This window comes from Ciconia boyciana, chromosome 17, assembly GCF_034638445.1.
Source record: "Ciconia boyciana chromosome 17, ASM3463844v1, whole genome shotgun sequence".
NCBI lineage: Eukaryota > Metazoa > Chordata > Aves > Ciconiiformes > Ciconiidae > Ciconia > Ciconia boyciana.
This window is the reverse complement of record NC_132950.1, coordinates 6,523,123-6,547,438: the sequence shown is the minus strand read 5'-3', so window position 1 is coordinate 6,547,438 and position 24,316 is coordinate 6,523,123. Positions and strand designations below refer to the sequence as shown.

The 24,316-nt window shown below is 50.9% G+C and overlaps 1 protein-coding gene across 1 annotated transcript in view; it reads right to left on the bottom strand.

The window, feature by feature from the left end:
- The window catches only part of LRRC75A (leucine rich repeat containing 75A), a 97,976-nt gene that overhangs the window by 18,895 nt on the left and 54,765 nt on the right, over positions 1-24,316 (bottom strand). The window contains exon 3 of the mRNA XM_072882497.1: positions 20,051-20,163. Coding sequence (XP_072738598.1) covers positions 20,051-20,163 — 113 coding nt within the window. The remainder of the gene's footprint in view (positions 1-20,050; positions 20,164-24,316) is intronic.

Here is a 24,316-nt window from a genome sequence, read left to right as displayed (position 1 = left end):
AGACAAATAATCACAGGGTGTTTGGAGGACTTCCAAGGCGGGGAGGAGGTGTGCATGTGTGGTGATTAATTATTTCACCAGCTGATGCCTTCATGTAATAACAATTTCGACTAGCTGATTCCCAGCTCCGCAGCCCATGTTGTGAGGCTAGATTTAAATAATCGCCGCCATGTGTCAAAAGCAAATCTAATTTCCACTCCCCCCAGAAGCAGAGGAAGTGGAGGAGTAATTATTTAAAAGAAAATAATTAAAACCCCCACGCTTTTCACAGTCAAAGGCCTTTTCTAATCAGGCACAGGACTAGAAAACATATTTAGGGGACCAAAAGCACCTAAGTGCAAGGAGGCAGGAAGGATGTTCCCTCCAAGGGGAGGAAAACTACTGGCTTATTCCTTAGTCCAGTTCCAGGAGGAGGAGGAGGAGGAGGGCTTGAAATGGAGATTTGAAATCACAGTTAGTGCCCGTGACTACCTGAAGCTTTTAAGGCTGCAGCAAGGGTGTGAGCAAGCTCAGAAAAGCATGGAGGTAGGAAGGGATGTCCAGCCTCACAGATGGTTTTTCTACTTTAGGATATTTTCTAGTACTTCTGGCTGTCAGTTCATTTGCTCAACAAGGGAACAGCAAAGGCAATTCAAGCATTTGTCAGGGTCAATATTCATCAGTGGGGAAAAAACCAGTACTCTGTGGTTTGGGTTAGTTGTTTTATATTCTGGAGCAACCCAGACAACTTGCAGAGGGCAATGAACAGCATAAGGGCTCATTTTACAGAGTGAGTCAATGGAAAACCTTAAGCCCCTTCCAACACGACAGCTTGCCCTGTAGAGCTTACCCGGGTGGCATTTCAATACGCATGCATTATTTACAGTTTAGCTCCAACAGCTTAAAAAGTAGGTCTTTGCTAACGCCAACTCCTTCCGACGGAGCAAGGTGCGACGGGGCTGGCACGGCAGCTCAGCTGGCACATGGGAAGGGGCTGCAGCCTTGCCACAATTAGGTAGCTGTAAGGGATAACCTCTCCATCAGCAAAACGACAGCCACGAGATGATGTCTGGCTCACCAGCAATTCCCCTTCAGCTGCGCAGAGGAGGGAGACAGATGGACGGAACCAGGATGCGCTGATGCTGGATGATGTGGGCAAAGCCAGGGAGGCAGCCGGTTATGCACCGAAAGGTTCAGTAGGTTGGGTGCGTCACAGGAACAGAGATCAGAACCAACACAGGACAGAAACCTGGATCATAACTGGGAAGCCTTATTTGTGACGCATCTCATTTCAATCTGCTGAACAGCTGCAGGGATAATAACCACGTTGGTATTTCCTGCGCTCCGTAACACTGTAAATGTGAGCTACCTAATGCTGCCCAGCAAAGCACCCAAAACCAGGAGATACCAACCCAAAGGCATCAAGCCCCACTGCAGGGCATGACTCTGGCCATCCCAAGTGACGCTTTACAGCTGGTGTGGGACACGTAACCCCATGTCCCAGCCAAAAGCAATGCTGGCTGATGCCTTCTTTCAAAACATCCCTACCAGGAGTTATTTCAGGCAGGAGAAATTCCTCTGAAGAGGCATTTGCTGTTGGTAAGCAAAGGGCACTGCCTCCAGCAGTGAGCTCTCAGTGGCCGAGGCAAATTTCCTATTTCCAAGTCAAATTACACCAACTCCAACCCCACACGTCCAAGATGCCAGAACCAGACTTTGCTGCTGAGCCACATTCTCCCAAATGGCCAAACCTGACTGCTCCCCCTCCGACTAGTGACCGGCAGCCCCAAACCTCGAGCTGACTTCTTCAGATTAGACAGATGCTCATCCCACCTCGCGTGGCACAAAATCTCTCTTCCTTTGCAGCTGGTGTCTGTGGCTCTTGTGCTCCAAGTGCTGCATCATCACACTTGCCTACATTTTGTTTTTCCCAGATTTGCTGAAAGCTTGCAAATTCACACCCGGGCTCAGCCCCTAATAATCTGTTTGCATACCCGTGTCCCGAGGTCTTGACAGAGTCCCAAGGCAGCCACGGTACTTTCCGATAAAGCGAGGACACTCTATTCCCTTCCCATGGTGATGAGACCTCTGCAAGCAGAAGCACTCTCAGTGCCTCCTCATTAGCTGCCAAAAAGGCTTTTCTGGATGTGCAGTGTTGGGATTTGGCCTGTTTAATCACCGAGTCATCTGCCCTAAATCTCACCGGTCCAACTATCATCAGAGCCAAGGCAGCGAGCGAATGCCCAGCTTTCCCCCGCTCCCTTGCTTCAGCAGAGCGATGCTTGCTGCTAACACGCAGGAGATTTTAGGGGAAACATGGTTGTGGTTATCCACGGCGCTCTCGGCTCCACGCTGCTTAGGAAGCTGTGCTGGGTCGGCAGCTAACCAACCCTGTACACCAAACCTTGTGGCTGTCTTACCTCTTGCGGTTTATCAGAGCTGGTGGCAGCGGCTGGAGCTTAAGGCTTGATGCTGCAAAGCACGAACATGCTATGAACGCCCTCGGTGCAGGAGTTGGGACGCACCTTTCTTCAGACAACTCCATTAGATGTCAATAGGATGGAGTGGAATGGAATGGAATGGAATAGAATATTTCAACTGGAAGGGACCTACACCGATCATCTAGTCCAACTGCCTGACCGCTTCAGGGCTGACCAAAAGTTAAAGCATGTTATTAAGGGCATTGTCCAAATGCCTCTTAAACACTGACAGGCTTGGGGCATCGACCACCTCGCTAGGAAGCCTGCTCCAGTGTTTGAATGCACTGGTCTGGCGTGCAAAGGGGCGCAGCATCCCTCGCTCGTGCACGCAGGTACGAGCCGCTGTGCCTCATCCCAGCAAACCCCTCCTGTGCAGTAAGGTCGCAGTACTGCGCTCTCCGGAGCCGTGCCAGCCCATGAGTAACCCGCTGGCCTGCAACAAACAGCTTGATGGATCATCTGATTTCAGCCAGATGATTTCAACTCGCTGAGCATCTGGGAAATTTAACCAGTACTTTCATCTCTGTTGCACAAATAGGGCCCCACGGCGAGCAGCCCTGGCTGGGAAGACTTCAGGCAGTGCCCAGCAACAGTCCCACCTTCCAGATGCTGCTGCAATATTCAGCAAAAATAACTCATTTCCATCCCAAACTTGCCGATCTGGTGGCCAGATAACTCTCAGTGGAAATGAAAAACAAAATGGGTGATTTCACCACCTGCTTATGCTCCCTGTTTGGTGCATTTCGGGGTGTGCAAAATGCCCACATTTCCCAGCAAATGCGGGACGCAGACCCGACAGCTCTTGCTCCGACAGGCACAGGAGAAATCAAATTTCCCCTGAATACGAGCAACAAGCAAACAGGATGGCAGCTTCTTTAATCGCCATAAACAGCATGTTGCAGAATTATTTCTTAATCACAGCACTCATAAATATTTGCCTCCCCGGATTTGCAGTGCTTCACCTTTCTCCCCACAACAGACGTTTAATTTGCTCTCTGTTTAGTCCTGTTTTCATTGTGCCAAAGGTAATTCCAGTGTCTCTGACTCTTTAAATTCAACAACAACATCGCAGCACTTTCCTTTCAAGCCTCTCGGCTTCCCCTGGGAAAGACAGGTCACCCTGTCATCTGGTGCAGATTGATGTGCGCTGACATGTCAAGGGACCCTGGCAAGGGGGACGTCCCAGGCTTGATCGGCATCGGAGCGCCTCTCCTCTCTGCAAGGCATCTAAATGGCTTTTTCTCCCAGGCTGGATCCTGTCTCAGGTCAGTCTCTGCACAGATTTCCTCTGAGGACTGCACTTTTAACTGTTGAGGGCTCTCCAAAGCACATGAGCAAGCAGAAGTAGGTCTGCCCTGCTGGAGACAGATGAAATGGGCAGAAAAATCCCAGAGATGGAAGGGTGGGCTTGGGACCAAGCACTGGTCGTATTTGGGCTCTCCCTTGAAAGGGAGAACGGTTTCGGACCCATGCAGAGGAAGCGATGCAAGCCCAGGCCAATAAATGATCAGTTCAGCATCATCACCGCATTATGCTGCTCTAAGGTGCTCCCACTTTGTTCACTGCTTTTTTTCTGTTAAGACAGAAGGGCAGGGATGCATTAGGTGACTTACAGCCTGGAGCGAGCCTCTGCAGTTCTAAATGAATGGCAGGGTGCTGCAGACCCTGGAAGAATCTCACCTCTGCACTGCACTAATGCTGCTAAGCGTCAATGCAAAAGAATAACCATTCTGGGTCACATCAAGGTCTACCAAGCCCAGATCCTGCATCTGGATGTTAGTTAATGTTCAGGTAAAGGATCTAGAGCTTTATTCAATTACTCCTCCCTGCAAATCCTCCCAGCTTCCCGTGCTTTAGAGACTTCTTGAGCCAGAGGCTGAGCCTAAACTATGGTGTTTAATGGCCACTGATGAAGCTGTCCTTAATTCCTTTCCGAACTCTCTGTACTTTTGGGCCCTTCAACATCATTCGACAGGGAGAGCTGGGTGAAAAAGCAATTCCTTCTGTTTGTTTCCAGCCTGCTACTTGCTGATGTTGAAGCTTTGCTGTAACGATGGCACACTCATTCGGCTGCTGAGCTGGGGGAAGCCGGGAGCTGGCTCAGAGCATCCTCGCTGCACCGTCAGGTTCGTCCCTCCCTGTTTGATGCACACACGCTGATTCAGGGATATCAAGTGCACACCAGGGACAACCTAACGCCCTGGTATTTATACCCCACTAGCCTTAAAAGAGCATTATTTAAACCAAAAGCCGCTTAGTGCTGTACATTATTGACTTTAAAATTACTTAGCTTGGTTTTTTATTCCTCTCTCATTCAGCAGACGTATATCTTTCACCAACTGGATGAAATCCTTCCCCTCTTCCCACCCGGCTTAGCCTGCGCTGCTGACCTGTGGTGGATAATTGCTGGCCAATTCATCCCCTCCCTTCCAACATCACACGCCATTCCCACAAGAAGGACAAAACATTTCACTAAGGTTTTCGCACGGTCACAAAACACCAGGCCCGGCAGATAGGATGTCTTCACGTTAAACAGCATTTTTTGAGAAGAGATTCATCAGATTTTCTGCATAGCAAGGGGAAGCGCTGCGATGCATGCCTGGCTGTAGATAGCTGCATCTCAGCGGGGTGTCCTCGAAGGGTCATGATTTCCCCGGGATAAGCTGGCTCGCAACAGCCAGGCTGGCGCCGGTGGGAATGGGGCAGCTGCCCCGCGCCGTGCAGGGCCAGGGCACAGCCACCGCCGCTCGCCAGCATCTCCCTCTTTTTTGGGAAGGGGCTTAGCCATATTTAACCCCAGGCTTAACCTGCCCACCCCACTCACTCAAACCCATCTGTCGGGGTGCCAGCGTGGAGCAAAAAATTCTGGCCAGCTACCTTGGTGCATGCAAAGAAACAGCCGCAGAAAGTTGCTCCAGATCAGCCATCTTGGAAAATGGACTCTCCACAAACAAAGCAGCCCCTGACCAGGCAGTTTTGAAGCCACATAGACCAGCAGAGAGCAAAAATACAGAATCACAGAATCGTATAGGTTGGAAAGACCTTAAAGATCATCAAGTCCAACCCTTAACCTAACACTACCAAGCCCACTGCTACACCATGTCCCTAAGCACCTCATCCAAACGGCTTTTAAATACCTCCAGGGATGGCGACTCAACCACTTCCCTGGGCAGCCTGTCCCAATGCTTGATAACCCTTTCAGTGAAGTCAAATTTCCTAATATCCAGTCTAAACCTCCCCTGGCGCAACTTGAGGCCATTTCCTCTCGTCCTATCCCTTGTGACCTGGGAGAAGAGACCGACCCCCACCTCTCTACAGCCTCCTCTCAGGCAGTTGTAGGGAGCGATGAGGTCTCCCCTCAGCCTCCTCTTCTCCAGGCTGAACAACCCCAGGTCCCTCAGCCGCTCCCCATCAGCCTTGTGCTCCAGAGCCTTCCCCAGCTCCGTTGCCCTTCTCTGGACACGCTCCAGCCCCTCACTGTCTCTCTTGGAGTGAGGGGCCTAAAACCGAACACAGCATTCGAGGTGCGGCCTCACCAGTGCCGAGTACAGGGGCACGGTCACTGCCCTACTCCTGCTGGCCACGCTATTTTTGATACAAGCCAGGATGCCATTGGCTTTCTTGACCACCTGGGCACACTGCTGGCTCATATTCAGGCAGCTGTTGACCAACACCCCCAGGTCCTCCTCTGCTGGGCAGCTTTCCAGCCACTCTTCCCCAAGCCTGCAGCGTTGCATGGGGTTGCTGTGGCCCAAGTGCAGGACCTTGCACTGAGCCTTGTTGAACCTCATCCTGTTGGCCTTGGCCCATTGACCCAGCCTGTCCAGGTCCCTCTGTAGAGCCTTCCTACCCTCCAGCAGATCAACACTCCCGCACAACTTGGTGTCATCTGCAAATTGTTCTTCCAGTCATGCATGTGCCAAAGGGAATAAATTCAAGAGGCAGGAGCCCAGAAGGAGCATCATGCAGAGGACCACTGAGACCAGAACAACTGACGGGTCAAATCATGATTGTTTCAGTCCGAGCTATAAAAGAGATATAAAATCACCTCTTGAGTAACTTTAAAAAAGTCCAAAGAGTCGCAGGCTGGCAGATGTAGGAAATGCCCCATGGCCATGGAGGAGACACAGGTGAGAAGGCTAGAGGTGTTGAAAAGTGAACTCCTGTGATACACACTGTAAAATCACCCACATCCAAATATTTCTCCCAACTCCTTATTGTCTCCTGGTACCTCAAAAGGTTTCTTTTTTTTCCTTTTTGTTTTGCCAGGGTGTATGCCTTGAACCACAGCAAACCTGCTCGTTCACTGTACTGTGCGTGGCTAAGAGCCATATCAAACAGCCGATCACAGCGCGGCTGGAAGACAGCCCCCTCCCATGTGGTCCTCTTCAGTGTTGCAACAGTTTCCAAACATTTCTGCCAAAGTCTAGAAAATACTCTGGTTTTATGTACGTTGGCCGAGTGCTGCATGTATCAGACCAAACCGAAGGCGGGTATCTCCCGAAGGAGCTGCTGGAAGCGATACCTGTGTGCCAGGCATCCTCAGCACTGCACGATGCCCGTGTTACCCGCGGGCGTACCTGGGATTTGCTCCACAGGGGCCAAGCCAGCTCTGTCTGTCTGATACAGGGGTTAACACCACACCTCATCCCGCTACCGCTCTCATTACTGGGGCAATTCATTAATAAGGCTGAGCAAAGTGCTTTATCAGTCCGAGACCAATGCCTTCGAAGAAAGGCCAAGCAAAAAGACAAAATGAGATAAGCAGGATGCCGAAAGCCCCACAGGTAGGATGATGCTCATGGTCGGCACCACCGACCACAGCCACTTGGCAGCCCTGCAGCAGTGCAGGGGCAGACCGGTCATGGCCTCGAGCTGCAAAATCACTCGGCACATCTCTGACAGCAGCCAAGGGAGAGGCTTTTTTTGTCTTGCTCATCCTCCCCTTGTTCTCCACTTTCTCTCCCAAAATCTTTGCTCCGTTCTCACAGAATCACAGAATCGTATAGGTTGAAAAGACCTTTAAGATCATCAAGTCCAACCCTTAACCTAACACTACCAAGCCCACCACTACACCATGTCCCTAAGCACCTCATCCAAACGGCTTTTAAATACCTCCAGGGGTGGTGACACAACCCCTTCCCTGGGCAGCCTGTCCCAATGCTTGATAACCCTTTCAGTGAAGTGAAATTTCCTAATATCCAGTCTAAACCTCCCCTGGAGCAACTTGAGGCCATTTCCTCTCGTCCTATCACTTGTGACCTGGGAGAAGAGACCGACCCCCACCTCTCTACAGCCTCCTCTCAGGCAGTTGTAGAGAGCGATGAGGTCTCCCCTCAGCCTCCTTTTCTGCAGGCTGAACAACCCCAGGTCCCTCAGCCGCTCCCCATCAGCCTTGTGCTCCAGACCCTTCACTGGCTTCGTTGCCCTTCTCTGGACACGCTCCAGCCCCTCAGTGTCTCTCTTGGAGTGAGGGGCCCAAAACCGAACACAGCATTCGAGGTGCGGCTTCACCAGTGCTGAGTACTGGGGCACGGTCGCTGCCCTACTCCTGCTGGCCACGCTATTTTTGATACAAGCCAGGATGCCATTGGCTTTCTTGACCACCTGGGCACGTTGCTGGCTCATATTCAGGCAGCTGTCAACCAACACCCCCAGGTCCTTCTCTGCCGGGCAGCTTTCCAGCCACTCTTCCCCAAGCCTGCAGCGTTGCATGGGGTTGCTGTGGCCCAAGTGCAGGACCTTGCACTGAGCCTTGTTGAACCTCATCCTGTTGGCCTTGGCCCGAGAAGTTCTGACTTCTTCTGTGTCACTCCAGGTCCTCCCATCACATTAAGTCATCCTTCTATTACGGGAGGATTACTCAATCCCCATGGTTAACCCTCACCGTTCCCAGGGCTCACACAGGGACACTCCTTTGCGTCAAGCGGATCTGCAGGACCTGCTGCCTGGGGACTCCCTCCTGCGTGGCCGACAGCTGGCACAGTGACAAGGGACAGCCAGACGTCAGACTCTTTTGGTGGTCATTTAATATTTCCAGAGGAAAGTCTGGTCTGCCTTGGCCAGGCTGGGATTTGAATGCTGAACCATAGCAATATGCAGAGATTAAATTCTAATTTCCAACCTTCTTGGTACAATCGCAAAAGCAGGGTACAATAAGCTTGGAGATGGCCTCTCTTGTGCTCTTAGGGCAATTAAGAGAAAAAATGTAGTAAATAACCACAATATTTCTAATGCTGCAGGATACACACAGGGAAAAGCTCTGCTCCGCCTCAGCAGAGCTCTTATTAACAATTGCCAGGCACAGGCAGACAGCAGTTGGTATTTAGTGCCTACTCTTGGAAATGAATTGCTTTCTGCCTGCATCCAGACTGCAATCATCTCGGAGACAAACAGAGCTCTGTGCTACAGCCGCAGCCAACGCGCAGCCAGCCAGAGGTGGCTGGGAGCTTTGCAACGACACGTCTGGGCGAGGACAAGGGCAAACACCCGCAGCCTCCTGCTGCAGAGGGTCCCGGCCGGTCTCACCCTGGGGGGTGATGCACCTTTTTGAGCCGTCACCAAATCGCAGCCACCGCAGCAGGTATTTAACTCCCGAGACGGATGTCAGCGCAAGGATTTCTAGACTCAGTGGCCGCACAGGTGCCACGAGGCTGCAGATCTCGGTCATTCTGATAGGACCCAGCAAAGGTCAGAAGATCCACCAGAGCCAGGAGCACCTCTGTCCCTCACCCACATCCTCCTGGGAGATGCAGGACCCTACCTGTAAGCCAGGGCCAAGCATCCCACTGATGAAGCCTGATGGCCTCAGCTCCCAACGCCAGGCAGCCTGGAGAACCACCAAGAACCAGAGTTCTGCTTTTCGCCATCCCAAACACATGCACAAAGTCTCAGGCCATGCAGGGAAGAGCAGAGAGGTTTGGAAATTGCCTGCTTTCCACTGCAAAGGCCGAGTGGTTTGCCACACGCCCCAAAATCACAGCACAAGGCAATATCCCAGTCTGGGTTTTGTAGCATTTGCTCCATGTGCTGGAAAGCACTTTGCTGCTCTGTCCCTTTTGATGTCTGGGACAGTCATGTAACATAAAGTCCCATTGACACAGACAGAAGAGATCGCCCACTCACGGGTCCCAAAGGTCTCCGGCTCACAAATCCTCTGCTCTTCTGCAGCAGCCACCGGCACGCCTGCTGTGCACGCACATACATACACATAGATGGGATATTAATGAAGAGGAGAGACAGCATAATTCTTGCTCCAGCCTCCTCCCACCAACAGCGGATTTGTGTTGGATGCTCTGAAGAGACCGTTTGTTGCAGGAGCTACAACTTCTCCTATCACTCGCCCACAAACTCCCAGCAGCAGCGGAGGATTTTCATCCACAAACATTCATTCTCTTTCTGTTTTCAAAAGGAAGGGCACATTATTCATGCACCAGGCTTCCCCCCCACCATGAAAACTCCCTTTTTTTTTTTTTGCTTCACAAGGGCTTTGTAGAGAAATGCAAGCAGGCACTGCAAGCAAGTATGAAAAATCAGCACCCAGCATTCCTCCAGGACAGAAATGTTTTGTGCCCCTGATGAAATTAGGAGTGGGATGTTAAAAGATCATTCCTACCAACAAAATAAGTCTGCTTAACCTCTGAGAGTTCATCACTAAAGCAAAACACCCTTCTCTTTTGTTTGAACAGGTCTCCGTACCTGGCTCCCAAGTGCAACGGAGAATATCCAACCCGCAGGTAACCACGGGTTAAAAACTGCCACAGCCTGATGGAGCCTCCTGACTTTCCAAAAGCTGTCCCAAACTATTCGTTTGCACTTTCAGCCAGGTATTTTCAAGGTGATTTCTAATGAATTCACATCAGAGGGTCTTAACAGAGCGAAGGGGAGCTCAGGCTGACTCCCAGGTGTAAAGGAGGACCCCAAAGCGTTCTTCCTCAGTGAAATGCATTTTACTGGTGTGTTTCCACACCTCCTTTAATACCATGGAAAACAAAGCAATACCACAGAAAACCAAGCAAGCAGCGGTGCCGTGGTTGGAGGAGGTGAACTGGTTTGGGAAGAGCAAGGGTGGGCAGCCCTCGGCGATCGAGTGCTACAAATGGGAACTGGGAGCTCTGCCTCCCACAGAGGTGAAATACCTCCAAATTATTGCTATGCTGACCCTGAAAAGAAGGGAGAAAAGCGCATTTTCAGCTGCCTCCAGCAGCAAGAGACCATGCCAGGGCCTTGCGGGGCTCCGCTCAAACCCCATCAGCATGCCGTCTCAGGCATGCGTCAAACTTTCCCTATTCCTGCTCCTGTTGGATATTTTGGCAGGTTTCCACGCTGTCATGCCCGATGCTCCAGTAATGCCTTTTGCAAAGCACTGGGCAAAATCCTGGGGATTTTGTGGACTCCCGCACCCCACACGGCAGGATGAAAAGGCAATGGGAGATGCTTGCAAGTGAGGAACGAGGGGTCCAGGAGAGGTGTTTGCGCTTCCCCTTTCAGGGTTAAAAAGCAACACGTTGCTTTTATAACTGACTAAGGTCTCGCTCAGGAAAAAGCAACTTGTCAGTCTTCCACTCTGAAGAAAAGGGGGTTTAGCTTTCTGCACAGACAGGGAGCAAGGGGGCCTTGTCCCAGGGACACAGCACCCTTCTGCGGGGAAAACCTATCGGGGGGAAAACCTACTCTCTGCATTTCCCCTTGTGAAGCTGATTCCTGCCTCATTAAGCAGCAGACACGGCTCCGTCCTCCTCTCCGGGACAGCTGCTTTGGCAGTACCTATTTCCCTACCCAACAGATCCAGCCTGTGGATGCGCAAGCCCAAGCTCAAACCCCAAATGTCCCCAGTCCTAAATGCGCCATGGGACTGGGTGCTGGGGACAAGGCAGGAGCCCGAGGCAGGGCTGGAGCAGGGTGAATCAAGCAGGATTTCTGCCCTCGGCAGCAGTATTTTACACCACGCTGATGGAGCTGGCGTACGATGGATATGGCACACTGTGGCTGCTGGACCAAACCCTGCAGATACCAGGGGCTGGAGGTATCAGCCCTTTAAACCAACTCCAGGAGGGTTTACCTTCTGCCCTGGGCTACCAAATATCCTCCATGACTTGTTGCTTCAGCAGCAGCTACTGCAAAAGAACGTCTCGCAGCGCTAAACTCACACTCGGTTCCTACCCAGGCGCTGCTGGTGCCGGAGGGATGCAGAAAGCAAGATGAAGCAGTCGCTGCATTTTCAGCCCTGCTTAGGCTGGGAAAATCAAAGAAAACAAAGCCAAGATTCTGTCTTACTTTATCATGCATAGCCCTGTAATTTGCTCGTATTACATGGAGAAGTACCTATTATGCAGGCGCTTTTACACCCCCAGTGTGGTTCCCATTGCGGCAGGGCCACAGGCAGTAATTTCCCTGCAGAAATGTATGGCAACAGAGAAAAAAATACCTGTTTGCTGCTTTCGCCCTATTCATACCAACCCTCATAGGGAGACAGAAAATGACAGCTACTGGAGGACACTTTTATGATTAAATATATCCTCCATCTCAGAGAATTACAACCAATTTGAGACAACTTTCCTAACCTGTCCCGAGAGAAAAATGATGGCTTTTGAGCCGCAAAACTGTTCGAGCTGGAGAAAAATCAATGCTGCCCAAGTGGTGAGCCACAAGCCAAAAGGCGTGAGGCTGCCAGATGCCCTTCACCGAGGAATTAGGGGATCACCCTCCGCACTGGCAATGATGTATCGAGGTTATGCATGAGCAGCATCCCCATGGGTGCTTGGTTCAGTCCCTTAGGTGTGTTAGGGAAACAACAAACTAGAAAATTGGGCTTACACTTTAAGAGAGTGAAGAAAATAAGTACCCAATATTCGGGTCCTAAATCCATATGCAGGCTCCTGAGAAGAGACCTGACTCTTCCAAATGCAAAGACCTCAGAGGTTCCCGGTCCGCTTGTGCAACCTTCTCCAAACGCTGCAGCTCCACTTTCTCTTCACTGACCTTGTCCCTTGCCACCACGGTTATCTTAAGAACCCAATGGCTATTGTGGTAAAACACAATAAATTAGTATAAACAAGAATGCTCCTCGAGCGACGTAATTTTTCTGCAGACTGACATGTTAGAGTAATGCATAACGAAGCAGGAATGTGGTTTAGCACTGACTAGTGCTGCTTGTCGAGCGGAGATGAAAGAATACTCTGTTTAAACTGGAATTTAGCTGAACAAGATCTAGTGCAACAAAGCAATAAAGGGGCTTTTGGACTGGAATGAAGGAGAGAGACAGCTCAGAAAGCCTGTAAACGAGGTGGCTGCTGCTCAGGGACAGGGGAAACGCAGTGGGGAAAGTCATAGCGGCAGAGATGCAAGAAACTGCAAGAAGAAAAGTGAACGATGTGGCATCCCATTGAACAATGTGACATCCCACTGAAGCGAGGCAGCGACAGGCCGAGCTCTGACCTGCTTTGGAGCCCCAGGTTGGGCAGCGCAGAGCGACTGTGCCCACTTCTTGCATCGGGAGGATGGATGGTGTTAACAGGGAGGTAACGACATCTCCATTTCACCAAGAAATTCATCTGGATAAAGGTATGTATCTGCTCCGCAGTCCATAACCGAAAGCTCTCTACCCTAGCTGGGTACCTACAGAAGTTGCATTTGCGTTATCGCTACAGGATTTGGCTCATAGGGTTCAAGTGATCTGTGTTCACAAGCTAAATATGAAAAATCCTGTGAAGCTATGCCCTGCATGCACAGTGCCCACATGCAGCAGGCAACGTGTGGGCAGAGCTGGTTTCCATGCCAGCATGTATGTCTCAAAGAAGGGCAACTCTTGGATTTAGGAAAAAAAAATACAAATAAATTATATTCCTGGTGTTACCAGAGCCAGCAAAGAATGTTGCCCTTCTTTAAGACCTTGTTTAGACCAACTATGGGCACGATTCATCCTTTATGTACAGAAATACTTGGGAAATAATTAAGATTCTCCATCAGCCATAGGAATGAGCTCACGCAGGGCTGTGGGAAAGCCATCCAGCCGCTCCGCAGCGCTCCCTGCAAAGAGAAACAGCAAACGGCCCCTTTTCCTGCGAATCCTCATTGGGCACATTCCTGGTGCGGCCGTGGAGCAGATCTCATACCAGGGCTGACATTTCCCTCACCCTTGTGCTGCGCTAAACACTCCCAGCTGCTGCCCACATCTGCATCGCGTCCGAACTCGGCATCCAGGCTGGCCCCGCCACCAGCAAAAAGGACAAGGGGCAAAGCAAAGAGAGTTGGCTGGAGCTAAGTAAAATCACCTGAAAACCCCATGTGAATTGAGAAAAAAAATCAGATCCTTGCTCTTCACATGTCCCAGCATTGGGGGGATGATTTGTATGAGCGAGCGCTGGGAGCTCCAAAACCTAAATGGTTTTAGAAAGTGAAGAAAGCGCCACGTTGGCTCACCCCACTGTGGCCCCCCGCCCCGTAAGCTCTGTTCTAGGCTCAGGGCAGGCACGGGCTTCTTTTGGGGGGTTCCTCCGCTTATTGCAGAGCAACATGAATTAAAAAATCCATGGAATTAGGTCCAGATTGACCCCATTTAATTCCAGTGCTCAAACTGAGCTGCTTCACCCTAACTTCTTCCATGCTTCACATTCCGGTGGCATCAACAGGAGCTGTGTGCGAAAAAGGGGTTTACCCGATGTAAAACAGGGCTAGATTCAGAGATACGATATGAAGAATCGATATTCCTTCAGACGCTGCCCACTGCTCAGCCCGGCGGGGCAGGCACCACTGCTCCATCCCCTCCCTGGTGGATCCCTGGCTCATCGCTATTGCTCCTGTGCACAGCGGCAACACGGGCAGCAAAGAAAGGTAATGCACTGGCCACGACCCTCCAGGGATGCGAAAGACACGGCAAAGCCACGGAGGCCGTTTCCCCTGGGAAACACCTCCTCCCTCCCCGCGAAGCGTGCAAGCCCGTGCTCCAAAGCAATTACGGGTGCGCGGAGCTTTGATTACCAGTTTTGCTTTTGTGATGCTGAAGGCAAGCGCTTGGCAGCAGGAGGAGCAGGGAGATTCCAGGATCTAATTCAATACTTGCTAGTTAAATGCTGGACTGTAATCGCGTCCCTAGGCAGAGCCAGAGATGTACAAATTACTTTAGCAGGCTGGTTTCATCCTCCTGCTATTGGCTACCCTACCAGGCAAAACACTGATTTTCATCCTGGATATTTAATATATGCGATTCAGAGGGAGGCACGGAGAGGAAGACAGCAAGTGAGAGACAGACAGATTTATAATATGCAAAAAAAATAAGGTCATTTGGCACAGGCTTGGGTGCTCCGGTGCCAGGCAGCACGGCAGAGCAGGGCAGCCAACGCTGAGAGCTTCTCCCTCGATTTGGCTCTTTCTGTGCACGCACCGAATGTGATGCCTGGGGTGAGATGGAAACAGAAAGCGCTAGCCTCCCCCTCTGCCTACGCAGCAGGCTGCCTGGCTGTAGCATGACCGACCAAAAAAATCAGCTCCAGTTCTCTCTATCATCTGTCCCCATCCTCCTCCTCCGGCTGCTCTGCTTCCGATTATCACCTGTAACGAATACAGCAGTTGCGGCATAAGGAAAAGCAATTTTCCCTTGTAATTATTTCACCACATTTCTGGTGAGACCAATTACAGCTATTTGGCTTTGCTCAGCGCTCAGTCGAGCTGCGCCCATGTGCAGGGCTCTTGCTCACTGCGCTGGCGAGACCTCGGCAGAGGCACCAGGGGGTCCCAGGGCGGGCTGGTCCAGGAGGGACTGATCCACCCCACTGCTTGTGGCTACGTCCCCCAACGCCTGCTGGAAACACCACCGGGCATTTAGTGAAGAAGGAATGCTATCCCACTAAAAATTTGACTATGGGCATCTGAGGAGGTGGCGACACAATGACATCCAGAGGCCACCACCCCTTCGCTAGCCCTGAGCAAGAAGAGAGAAACATCCCACTAGTGTCTGAGACCCCCTTGATCCCACAAGTGGGGAAACCTTTTAATCAAAGAGAAGGATCAGCATGGCACTAACGCAGCCGATGCGACTGCATATCAGCCTCTGTTTCCCACAAATGTGCTCCCAGTAATTAGGGACAATTAAAATCCAATTCCTTCCCAAACCCTTCCAACACGTCTAACCCAGCTGCAGGGGACAAGGGCCTGTGAGCATCAAGAGACGGGCACAGCCGTGAGCCCGGAGAAATGATGCCCCTTAATGAAGCCACAGCGCAGATTACGATGCTTGTGTTTCTTCTTGTTACGAGTCAGTGTGCTAACAAGAGTGTCTCTGGCAGACGGGACCCCGGAGCACAATGCATCCCAAAGACACAGATTTCTAATTAACAAAGTATTTTTGAGTAACTCTGCAGCTCCGGACGGGGAGTTCTCCACGACGGGCTCCACCAACCCCTGCTGTTGTGCTGCAATCCCTAATTATCAGCAGGGAACCAGGGACAGAGCCAAAACACTCATGACAAGATCAAGAATCACCGTGCAGGAGACCAGGTATCCACATCCAAAGCACGTGGTTATGTGCTTCCCGCAGATGGATTCTCCAGGCAGGTCACAACATGGGGGTGGCTCCAAATCATCCCTTTCTGACCCCAAAGTTGTCTTGCAGGAGAGTCAGAAGACTTCCTCTCCAACAAGAAAGAAAATGAAAAGAAAGAGCAAAGAAAGAAAGAGAGCGAAGACAAAGGAGAAGAAACGTCTTAACAAAGCATCATTCGCACGGTGCAGCCTGCGGACGTTACAAGGTTGGTACTGCAGGGAGAAGGAGAGGAGGGAAAGGACAAAACCATCTTCTCTTCTGCAGCAGCCCCTATCTTCTTCTCCCCAGCCTGGCAGCTCCAGCGACAGCTGGGAGCAGCAGGAGGAGCAGCCTCGGGGCTCGTCCTGGCGAGCTGAGTTCACACATCCATCTCATCCTAGCACTTTCCTCTGCAGACCTCTAAGGAACGCGATTTCACGTGCCTCGTTGTTTCCTCGAGACATCTGGGCTCACATGCGGCTCTCAGGAGGACGCCCCGGTTTTGGGCTCCAGAGCCCCCAGAGCAGGTACCTCTTTCTGCCTATAGCCTCCCGTCAGGGGCTGCTGCCGTAGAGAGGACCCACCGAATGCTGCACTGCCGACACTGTTGTGGGCTTTCCTGGGACCTTACCGACCTCATTGCAAAGCAGGAGTAATTCCAGGGAAGCTGAGGGATTTTGGAGTCTATAAAAAGGTGGTAAGAGGAGACTTGAGCCCCAAACATGACTGATATCACCACGACAGGCAGGATAAAACAGGCTTTGAACAATAAACCCCCCTGCTGCGAGCGAGGCTACATCTGTGCTGCCCAAGCTTGCAGCTCTAATTTTCATCCCCCCAAAGAAGAGCCTTGGCAGAGGGGGCGAAGGCTTGCAAGGCACCCATGAACCTGCCCTCAGGGCCACCCGGGGACCGCAGGGTGGACCGTGGGGCTGCGTGGGCATCCCCAGCTTGCAGGAGCTGCAGCCCTTGACGTTCACCCTGCCGCCAGCACAGGAAGGCTCGTGGGCCGATTGCTGCACTTGTTATGAATACTTCATACTCCGTTAAATCGCTATTGCAACACAACAGCATGCGCATCGCAGTGCATTTTCCAATGCTTTTCCCGTAATAACCCACGACTGAAAATATCGCCAGAGTCCCCCATGCTTTGTCCATACTATACCCAAAGGCTTGTTGTCCCCGTTGTGAATTTAAGCCAGTTTCCCCCAAAAAACAAGGACAGAGCCTTTCTTTTTAGAAAGACAGCTCTTAACACCTGATCTCTGCCCCAGACCGGCTGCTGGCTGTGTGGTGCAGGGGGCCACCGAGGAGTATCTCTGGGCATCAAGGAGAGATATCAAGCGAGCCCTGGACTCATAGGAGGAACAGTTAACCCACAGACTGACGGGATCCACACCACAAGTCCCAGACTTCCCAAGCGCTGGGTTGCACTGCTGCTGTGCCTGCGCAAACGGGGATTTTACAAGGGTAGCCTCCAATAAATCAAAATAAACCATATTCTAATTACAAGGGTCATCCACAGCTACTTACCAAACACCTTCTCCATGGGGGCACAGTCAGCCCCCCCCAAACCAGCACACAAGGAGGGAGAGGAATGGGAGGAATGGGAACTTTGAAGAAAGCCCAGGAATTGCTTGATTTATTGGCTCTGTTTAGTTTCGAAACAAAAAGCAACCAGCAAAGCAAAGGAACAGGACAAGATGTGGCCTGATAAAACCAGCTACAGAACGAGCTGGGAAAGTATTCCCACAGGCCTCGGTTTTAGTTCTGATCAAATGGGCCTGTCCTCTCCTACTCCACCAGCGGGGACCAAAGTCCCTCTGCTATCACCGCACCAAGCTGAAGTTCTTTTCCTTGCAAAGAGATGGATGCGAAGAGGGGTTCTGTAGCTCCCTGGTCATTACAGCCAGCTACTAATTACACCCTAGAGCAGAGCACTGATGGGCTGTGGACGGCCAACGGACACACAAAAAAGTGTGTAAACTTCATATTTGAAAGTTCCTGCAACATCTGACAGCAGGGCTGGGTCAAGCCAATGCCGACACCTGGGAACAAGACCCCATTACCCCCTTGGAGGCATCACAGGGGGCTTGCAAACCCCAACCCAGAGCGAGGGGCTCTGGGGAAACACCCACTGGTCATCGGCTGTGGAAGGAATTACCCACTAACATATACACGAGATCAGGAGCATCCCTAACAGGGTAACTGCTGGCGCACAAATAAAGCGGTGTGTGTTCAAGCACAGGGAAGACAAGACGATGTTCCCTCTATTCTCTACATATTCTCTATGCTACGGCATTTAGACCTTAGCAAAGGGTTGGCTTCAACTTCTAGCAAAGGGTTGGCTTCAACTAGCCAGCAGCCAGCGCCACGTGTTGGCAGCCCTGGGGTCGCTGCCCTGTGGTCAGGGCTCGTTTACGGCCAAAACCTCACCCCCGCTATTAAAACCGTGAAAAACCTCAGCTATTTCCCAGCTCTTTCAAGGAAAGGGAAGTGTTACGGCAGGCTTTGCAGATCTCTGGCACGCAGACGCGCTCGCACAACCGCTCCAAGCTGGTAATTAAGGACAGGGATTGGTATTTAAAGACAGAGTGGCACAAAGCAGTGCTTTCTATTTTTTCATTTTAAAGAATTTCTTGTCTTTTGAGCTCTAAAGAGCTCCTCACTGCCACATCAGCATAACTTTAATAATGCCCTAATGGGATGACAAGGGGTGTGCATTTCCTAGCCTAATTAAGAAAAAAACCCCGGAGGGTAGCTGAGCTCCCGGGTCATTACCCGGCTCCGTGTGCTGAGCCCAGCTCGCGGGGTACAGCTTCGCAGCACGCAGCCCCGACGCACTCCCTCCATTTCTGCTGCTTTATGGGAAAGAGCAAATTTTAGTTATTAATACACCTTAAAAACGCTCAACACACAAAAATACGGTTACCACTGCTAATGGAACAGAGGTGTTTCTCCACATTTGGGTCTCTACGGACAACAGGGTGCAAGGGATGCCGAGCCAGATCTCTGGGAGACGTGGTCCTAATCCTATTTGGCCATGCAGTCCTTTATTCCTTCGTGTCTGTTTTCCTCTTGAGTCCATTTTCCTCTCCTCTTCTTCTCTATTCAGACTAAGTTTTTTCACAGGATTAGTCTCCACTATGGCTACAAATAGCATCTACTACAACAGGAACCAAAATTCTCTTGGGACCACGAGCAAGCACCTGGATACAAATCCTGACTCTGCTAGACTGCGGCTTCTTTTGTATTTCTGACTTCCTTAGACAAAAATAATAAATTAAATATGTAATGCATAACAACACAGCAAACAAGGAGCCCTTTTTGTTCCCATCAGTCTCATCCACAGGTTTTTTGGCTCCATGGATCCAGGATGTCGGCAGCTGGGATGCTTTGCTGAGGACCCCGGCGAGGAGGGGACCGGGGTCATTTACTCCCTATTTTTAATCAAACAGTTCCCTTCGTGTAAACACGCTGCAAGCCATGGTGGCTGCAGTGACACATGTCAGCACATTAATTACCAGCTAATTAGGATGTCTTGGAGCAGTTTGTCTCCTGCTCTCCAGTGCCCAGCATGGGGACGTTTGGAGGATGGATGGCTCAGGATTTCCAGCCTGTTCCCCCTCCCCAGGCACTACCATGCTGCTCTCCTCTGCAACCGGGATGCAACAGGGAAAGGAAGAAGGAAAAGGAGGAAAACACCTCTGGGTGAGCATGAAGCAACTTGATAACACAACCATGCATGGGGGAAATGCTGGTGAGATTGGAGACAACTGAGGATTTTGGCGGTTGTGGCAAGCTCAGCAGGGTTTGACCTCCTGGCTCCCTCGCAGCCCTGGCTAACAGTTTTAAGCACTTTCCTTCATCGTGGTGGATTTGTTCCTCCCGTTGCTGCAGGTGTGCAACAGGCAGCTCCCACCAGCACCCACATTCACACACCGTGGCCAAAAGCATCGTGGAAAAACCCCCTTCCCACTCTCCTGAGCCTGCGGGTGGTCCCGAGGACTCAAGGACCAGGGAGGGGACAGAGACGCGCGGGGGTGACGGTGGCTTCCGAAAGCCGACTCACCAGGACTGCGGCTTCCTCTTCATGATGCCCTGGCGTCTCCACTGCGAGTGAGGGCTGAGATGGTAGGTGAGCTGCCGGCAAAGCTTCTCCATGGCCCCGAGGGAGTCCCCCTCCTGCGAAGACAAGGGAGGGACGCCAGGTAAGGTGTCTGCAGCATTACCGTCATGCCCCTGGGATGCTCCAACCCCGGAGCGGCTCCCTGCTAGGAGCTGGCAAGTCATAAGGGACCATGCTAAAACTTGTATAGGAAGGGAGAAAAAAACCCAACCCCACTGATTGCTAAGAGGCTGCAAGGACGGGGTGTTTCACCAAGGGCCGCCCCGTCCTGCGCACCCGTGGACATTGCTGCTGGGGAGTGAACGCAGGCGTGCACGAGCCCTGCCTGGTTAAGGGTTTTTTAAAAACCCTTAAAAACCCTGGAAATAAGGGTTTTTAAGGATGACTAGGTCCCTTCTTGGCTGCTCTGCTGGGGTTCAGGGGAGCCACACGGCGGGGTCATCTCTCTGCAATGCATTCAGCAGCAGCACTGTGATGATTTGACACTACATAATAGCTTTCAGCACTAAAGGTTTACGGAGATGGATTAAATAAACCAAACAACTCATCCATTACCGTCAAAACTGCTTTACAAAAGAGCAAACACTAAGAGGCTTTGTGAGCTGATGCAGATCTCGGGAACAGCAGTTTCATCTGAAACTCTCAAAAAACATACTTGTTAGGAAAAAAAAACTTCAAGAAAAGCAGGGCTTTTGGTGGAGTCTTCTCAATTCTGATTAAAATTTCCACCCAAAAGGATAGTTGCTTAAAAAACTTCAACTCTGAAAGCTGCTAAGAATTTGGTTCTAGAAATTTTGGTTCCTAAAAATAAACCAAAATACAAATACCAGTACCTGGACCGTTCAATCATGTTTCATTTCAAGATCTTTATATACTAACACATGATGAGACATCTAATAATGTAAACCACCCATCTTGCCCTGCCTGGCTTACTCTCTGAAAGGTCACAAGCAGAGATTAACCTGACCTAAAGAACAATAATGATTAAAAAAAATAATCAAGATGTGACAATTTGTGGCATCTGCCTGGCTTTATGAAATTGCTGCATCATGAAACATCTTAGAGAAGGTGCAGAAACCGAATAGGAAGCCCTAAAATAATCAATCAGCCTGGGCTCGGCTCGCTGCTGCTTTTCATTCACGCCGATCGCTCAGGATTTTGCTGTGTGCTGGGACAAGCTGGGCAGGGATGCTGAGGAAGATGCTGCATCTCCTCTGCCTGGACACCCCATTACTGCTGCCTTCACGTCCTCCCTTTGAGCCCGAGCGCCCCGGCAGAGCTGCGAGCTGCGCGTTTCCTGCAGCCTCATTTATGCAATGTATTCTCCCACCGCGCCTCCAAGTCAGCAGAGCGGGACTGGCCTTCTAAAGACATTATAAATATTGAATTAACCAAGGAGCAGTAGGGATTTTGACAAATCACCTCTGGGTGTGCAGGGAAACAATTACAGCAGGTTTTCTCAGGGTAAAAAAAAAACAACCACAAAACCAGGACAGAAAGGGCATATCTACAGATGGCTGGAGCAGAAATATCAGCGTAGGACTTGCGGTCTTTAGCTTTTCTGTTCAATCCACTCTGTAAGATACGAAGCCTTGACAGAAATCGGGGTAGTTTATTCCCAGACATGTCCAAGTGCCTGTGCAGCGACCACCATTAATCAAAAGCTGATTTAATTCAGGGGCGATGCTTGCCTAGCTCCAGCTGCGCAAACCGGCAGTGAAGCGACGGCCCCAGCGCTCGCCCCCTCCATCAGGCGCGCGGTGGCAGGCGATTTCGGCAGCTCAGGTAGAAACTCAAGATCCACAGATAGCAGCAGGGCACGGTGTACAGAAAACGCCACGTCAGCACGAGCTGGAAACAGCACGAGTCAGGAGCCATTTCCCATCTGAGCTCCGCAAGCGTTTGATGGCCGTACCTCCTGTTTCCCAGTTTGCAGAGGAGGAAATATGGGTTTAAGAGCATATTTAAACCCATATGTTTCAACACCTCATTTATCACCACGCTTAACTTGAAATAAGGGTTTTAATCCCACAAATTTCAATGGGACGTCAGCCTATGCTAAACCTCAGGCACGCCGAAATCTCCCCTCCCGCTGGCGACCCTGCGGCAAGAAATATCTAGTGCTCTAGGCTTAGGGATGGATGAACCCTAGGAGGCTCAGCCTGTCAAATTAACACAGAAAATATAATGAAAGAGAAGGTTTAATTTCATGTTTTCCACTGGAAGGTCTGGAAACACATTGCAGACATTCTTTAATTAGAGCCTCAAAACATTTTGGGAAGGCAGCAGCATATGCTGCTCCCTCTAACTGCTCTCCGTTTGCTCTCTGCCAGCAACACCTTCCTCGCTGTGTAACCGGCAGCCCTAACGCGAGAAGAAAACACCATGAATTTTGACACCTATCCTATTTTATTTTACCTTTGCGTAATATCCACAGCAAGCTGCCTGGTGCCATCAGCTTTCATTTAATCTATTTTTTTCAGCTGTTACCCTTGCAAAGCATTGCAAAGAGGCCCTGAAATAACTGTCCACCCTCAGCACTGCACAGGGGTTTCCATCTCCAAGCCCTCACTGCATCGCGTGGAAAAACTCTTGTTGGAAAGGAAACAACGTGCTAAAAAGCTGTGGAGCAAGTAGCCACCAGGTTGCAATTCAGCGCTGCAAATTGCCTCCAATATAATCCTGAAAGAGACAATTAAAATTGTCTCCAGTATTATCCTGGCAACTAAGCTGTCGGGGAAGTGAAACGATTCACAAGAGTAATGTGGCAAAAAAGCAGAGGAAGTATAAGAAACAAGTTTTTGCTGCTACAAATGTGGCAGGACCATCTTCTCTCTCTGATAAGAGATTTTTCCCCAAGCAGCGTGCTCACGCCGGCCAGCTGCCAGACCTCCTGAGTGGTGTGTCCAGATGGCTGGTGGAAGCTCAGACCTGAACTTCACATACAGCCAATTTCTGAGAAATTCAGCCCAAACAAATCCCCTCAACAGAACCCAGCAAATCATCCATCAACACCGATACAGCACATCGAGGGCTCCAAGGAAAGATGCTAGAGCAGGGCAAAGCATATTTTCATCCTTATCTCTCTACATCGGTGGCCACAGCCAGCTCATCCTTCACATGGTCATCCCCACCAGGCCACCCTTTCAGCCCTTTTTTCTTCACAAGCAAGCTCGACTCACAAGCCCTGCAGGTACTGGGCTACTTCTGTTTTGGGGTTTTAAAATGGGATTTAGAGAAGGTGACTTCTGCACACAGCAACTCATGCATCTCCTGCTGGTCTCGGTACCGTGCGAGGGCATAAGCTAGCCACAAAAGAATGGTCTTTTCCATACTGGTCTGTAGACAAGTGCTTCAGTTTAGCACTGGGACAAACAGCCCATTTCAGAGCCTTCATAAGACATGCTATTTTGGGGTCGGGCTCCTTGCTTCTGCACATCTCACTCCCATCACTGCACTTCACCTGCCCATGAGCGAGATACAAACCTGTCTGCTTCAAGAACCTCCTTTTTTTAGGTACCTTCCTAAACTTCTGCAATTCCTCGTGAGAGCTTTGCAGGAGGCTCCAGAGCAGCCCCAGGCCAGACCCCCGGCATACGAGAGCTGCCCTGGGTTGCACAAAACACGTGCGGAGAAGAAGGGATTTAGCCGACGCAGTGCCGAAGGCAGAGCTGGACACTCGTTTGACAGTCTAAACAAAGGCTTTTTCACTGTTTATGATCCAAGTCTATCAGGAAATAATTGAAGCTGACGCACGCCCTGGTGGGACTGAGCCCAAGAGCTTGTTTGAAAACTGAGTCAGCTTAAAAATCAGCCCAGCTCACTTGTGTTGACTAAGTTTTAACCTTGCTGCCTGGCTTACGGGGAGAGCACCGCACGCGGGGCTGCCAGGAGAGCCGGGGGTTACTGCATTACGCCGACAGGAGCGATGATGCCGAGCACTATCCCCGTGGGCAGCGGAAGGTTCCTGCTGCCATGCCAGCATTACACCACGATGCTGACGCTCCCTCCGATGCAAGGTAACACTCCTGCTCTCCATCCAGCACGATCCTCTCTGCTCTGTACCACCGGCATCCCCGGGCATGATGCAAGAGATGACACAAACCCCATCGGGTGGGTGGGTGGATGATGCTGCTGCCCGCCTTGCTGCTTCCAGTGATTAACCACTTCCCTCCAAACCAAAAACACCGGCCAAAAGGTCTTTCTGCC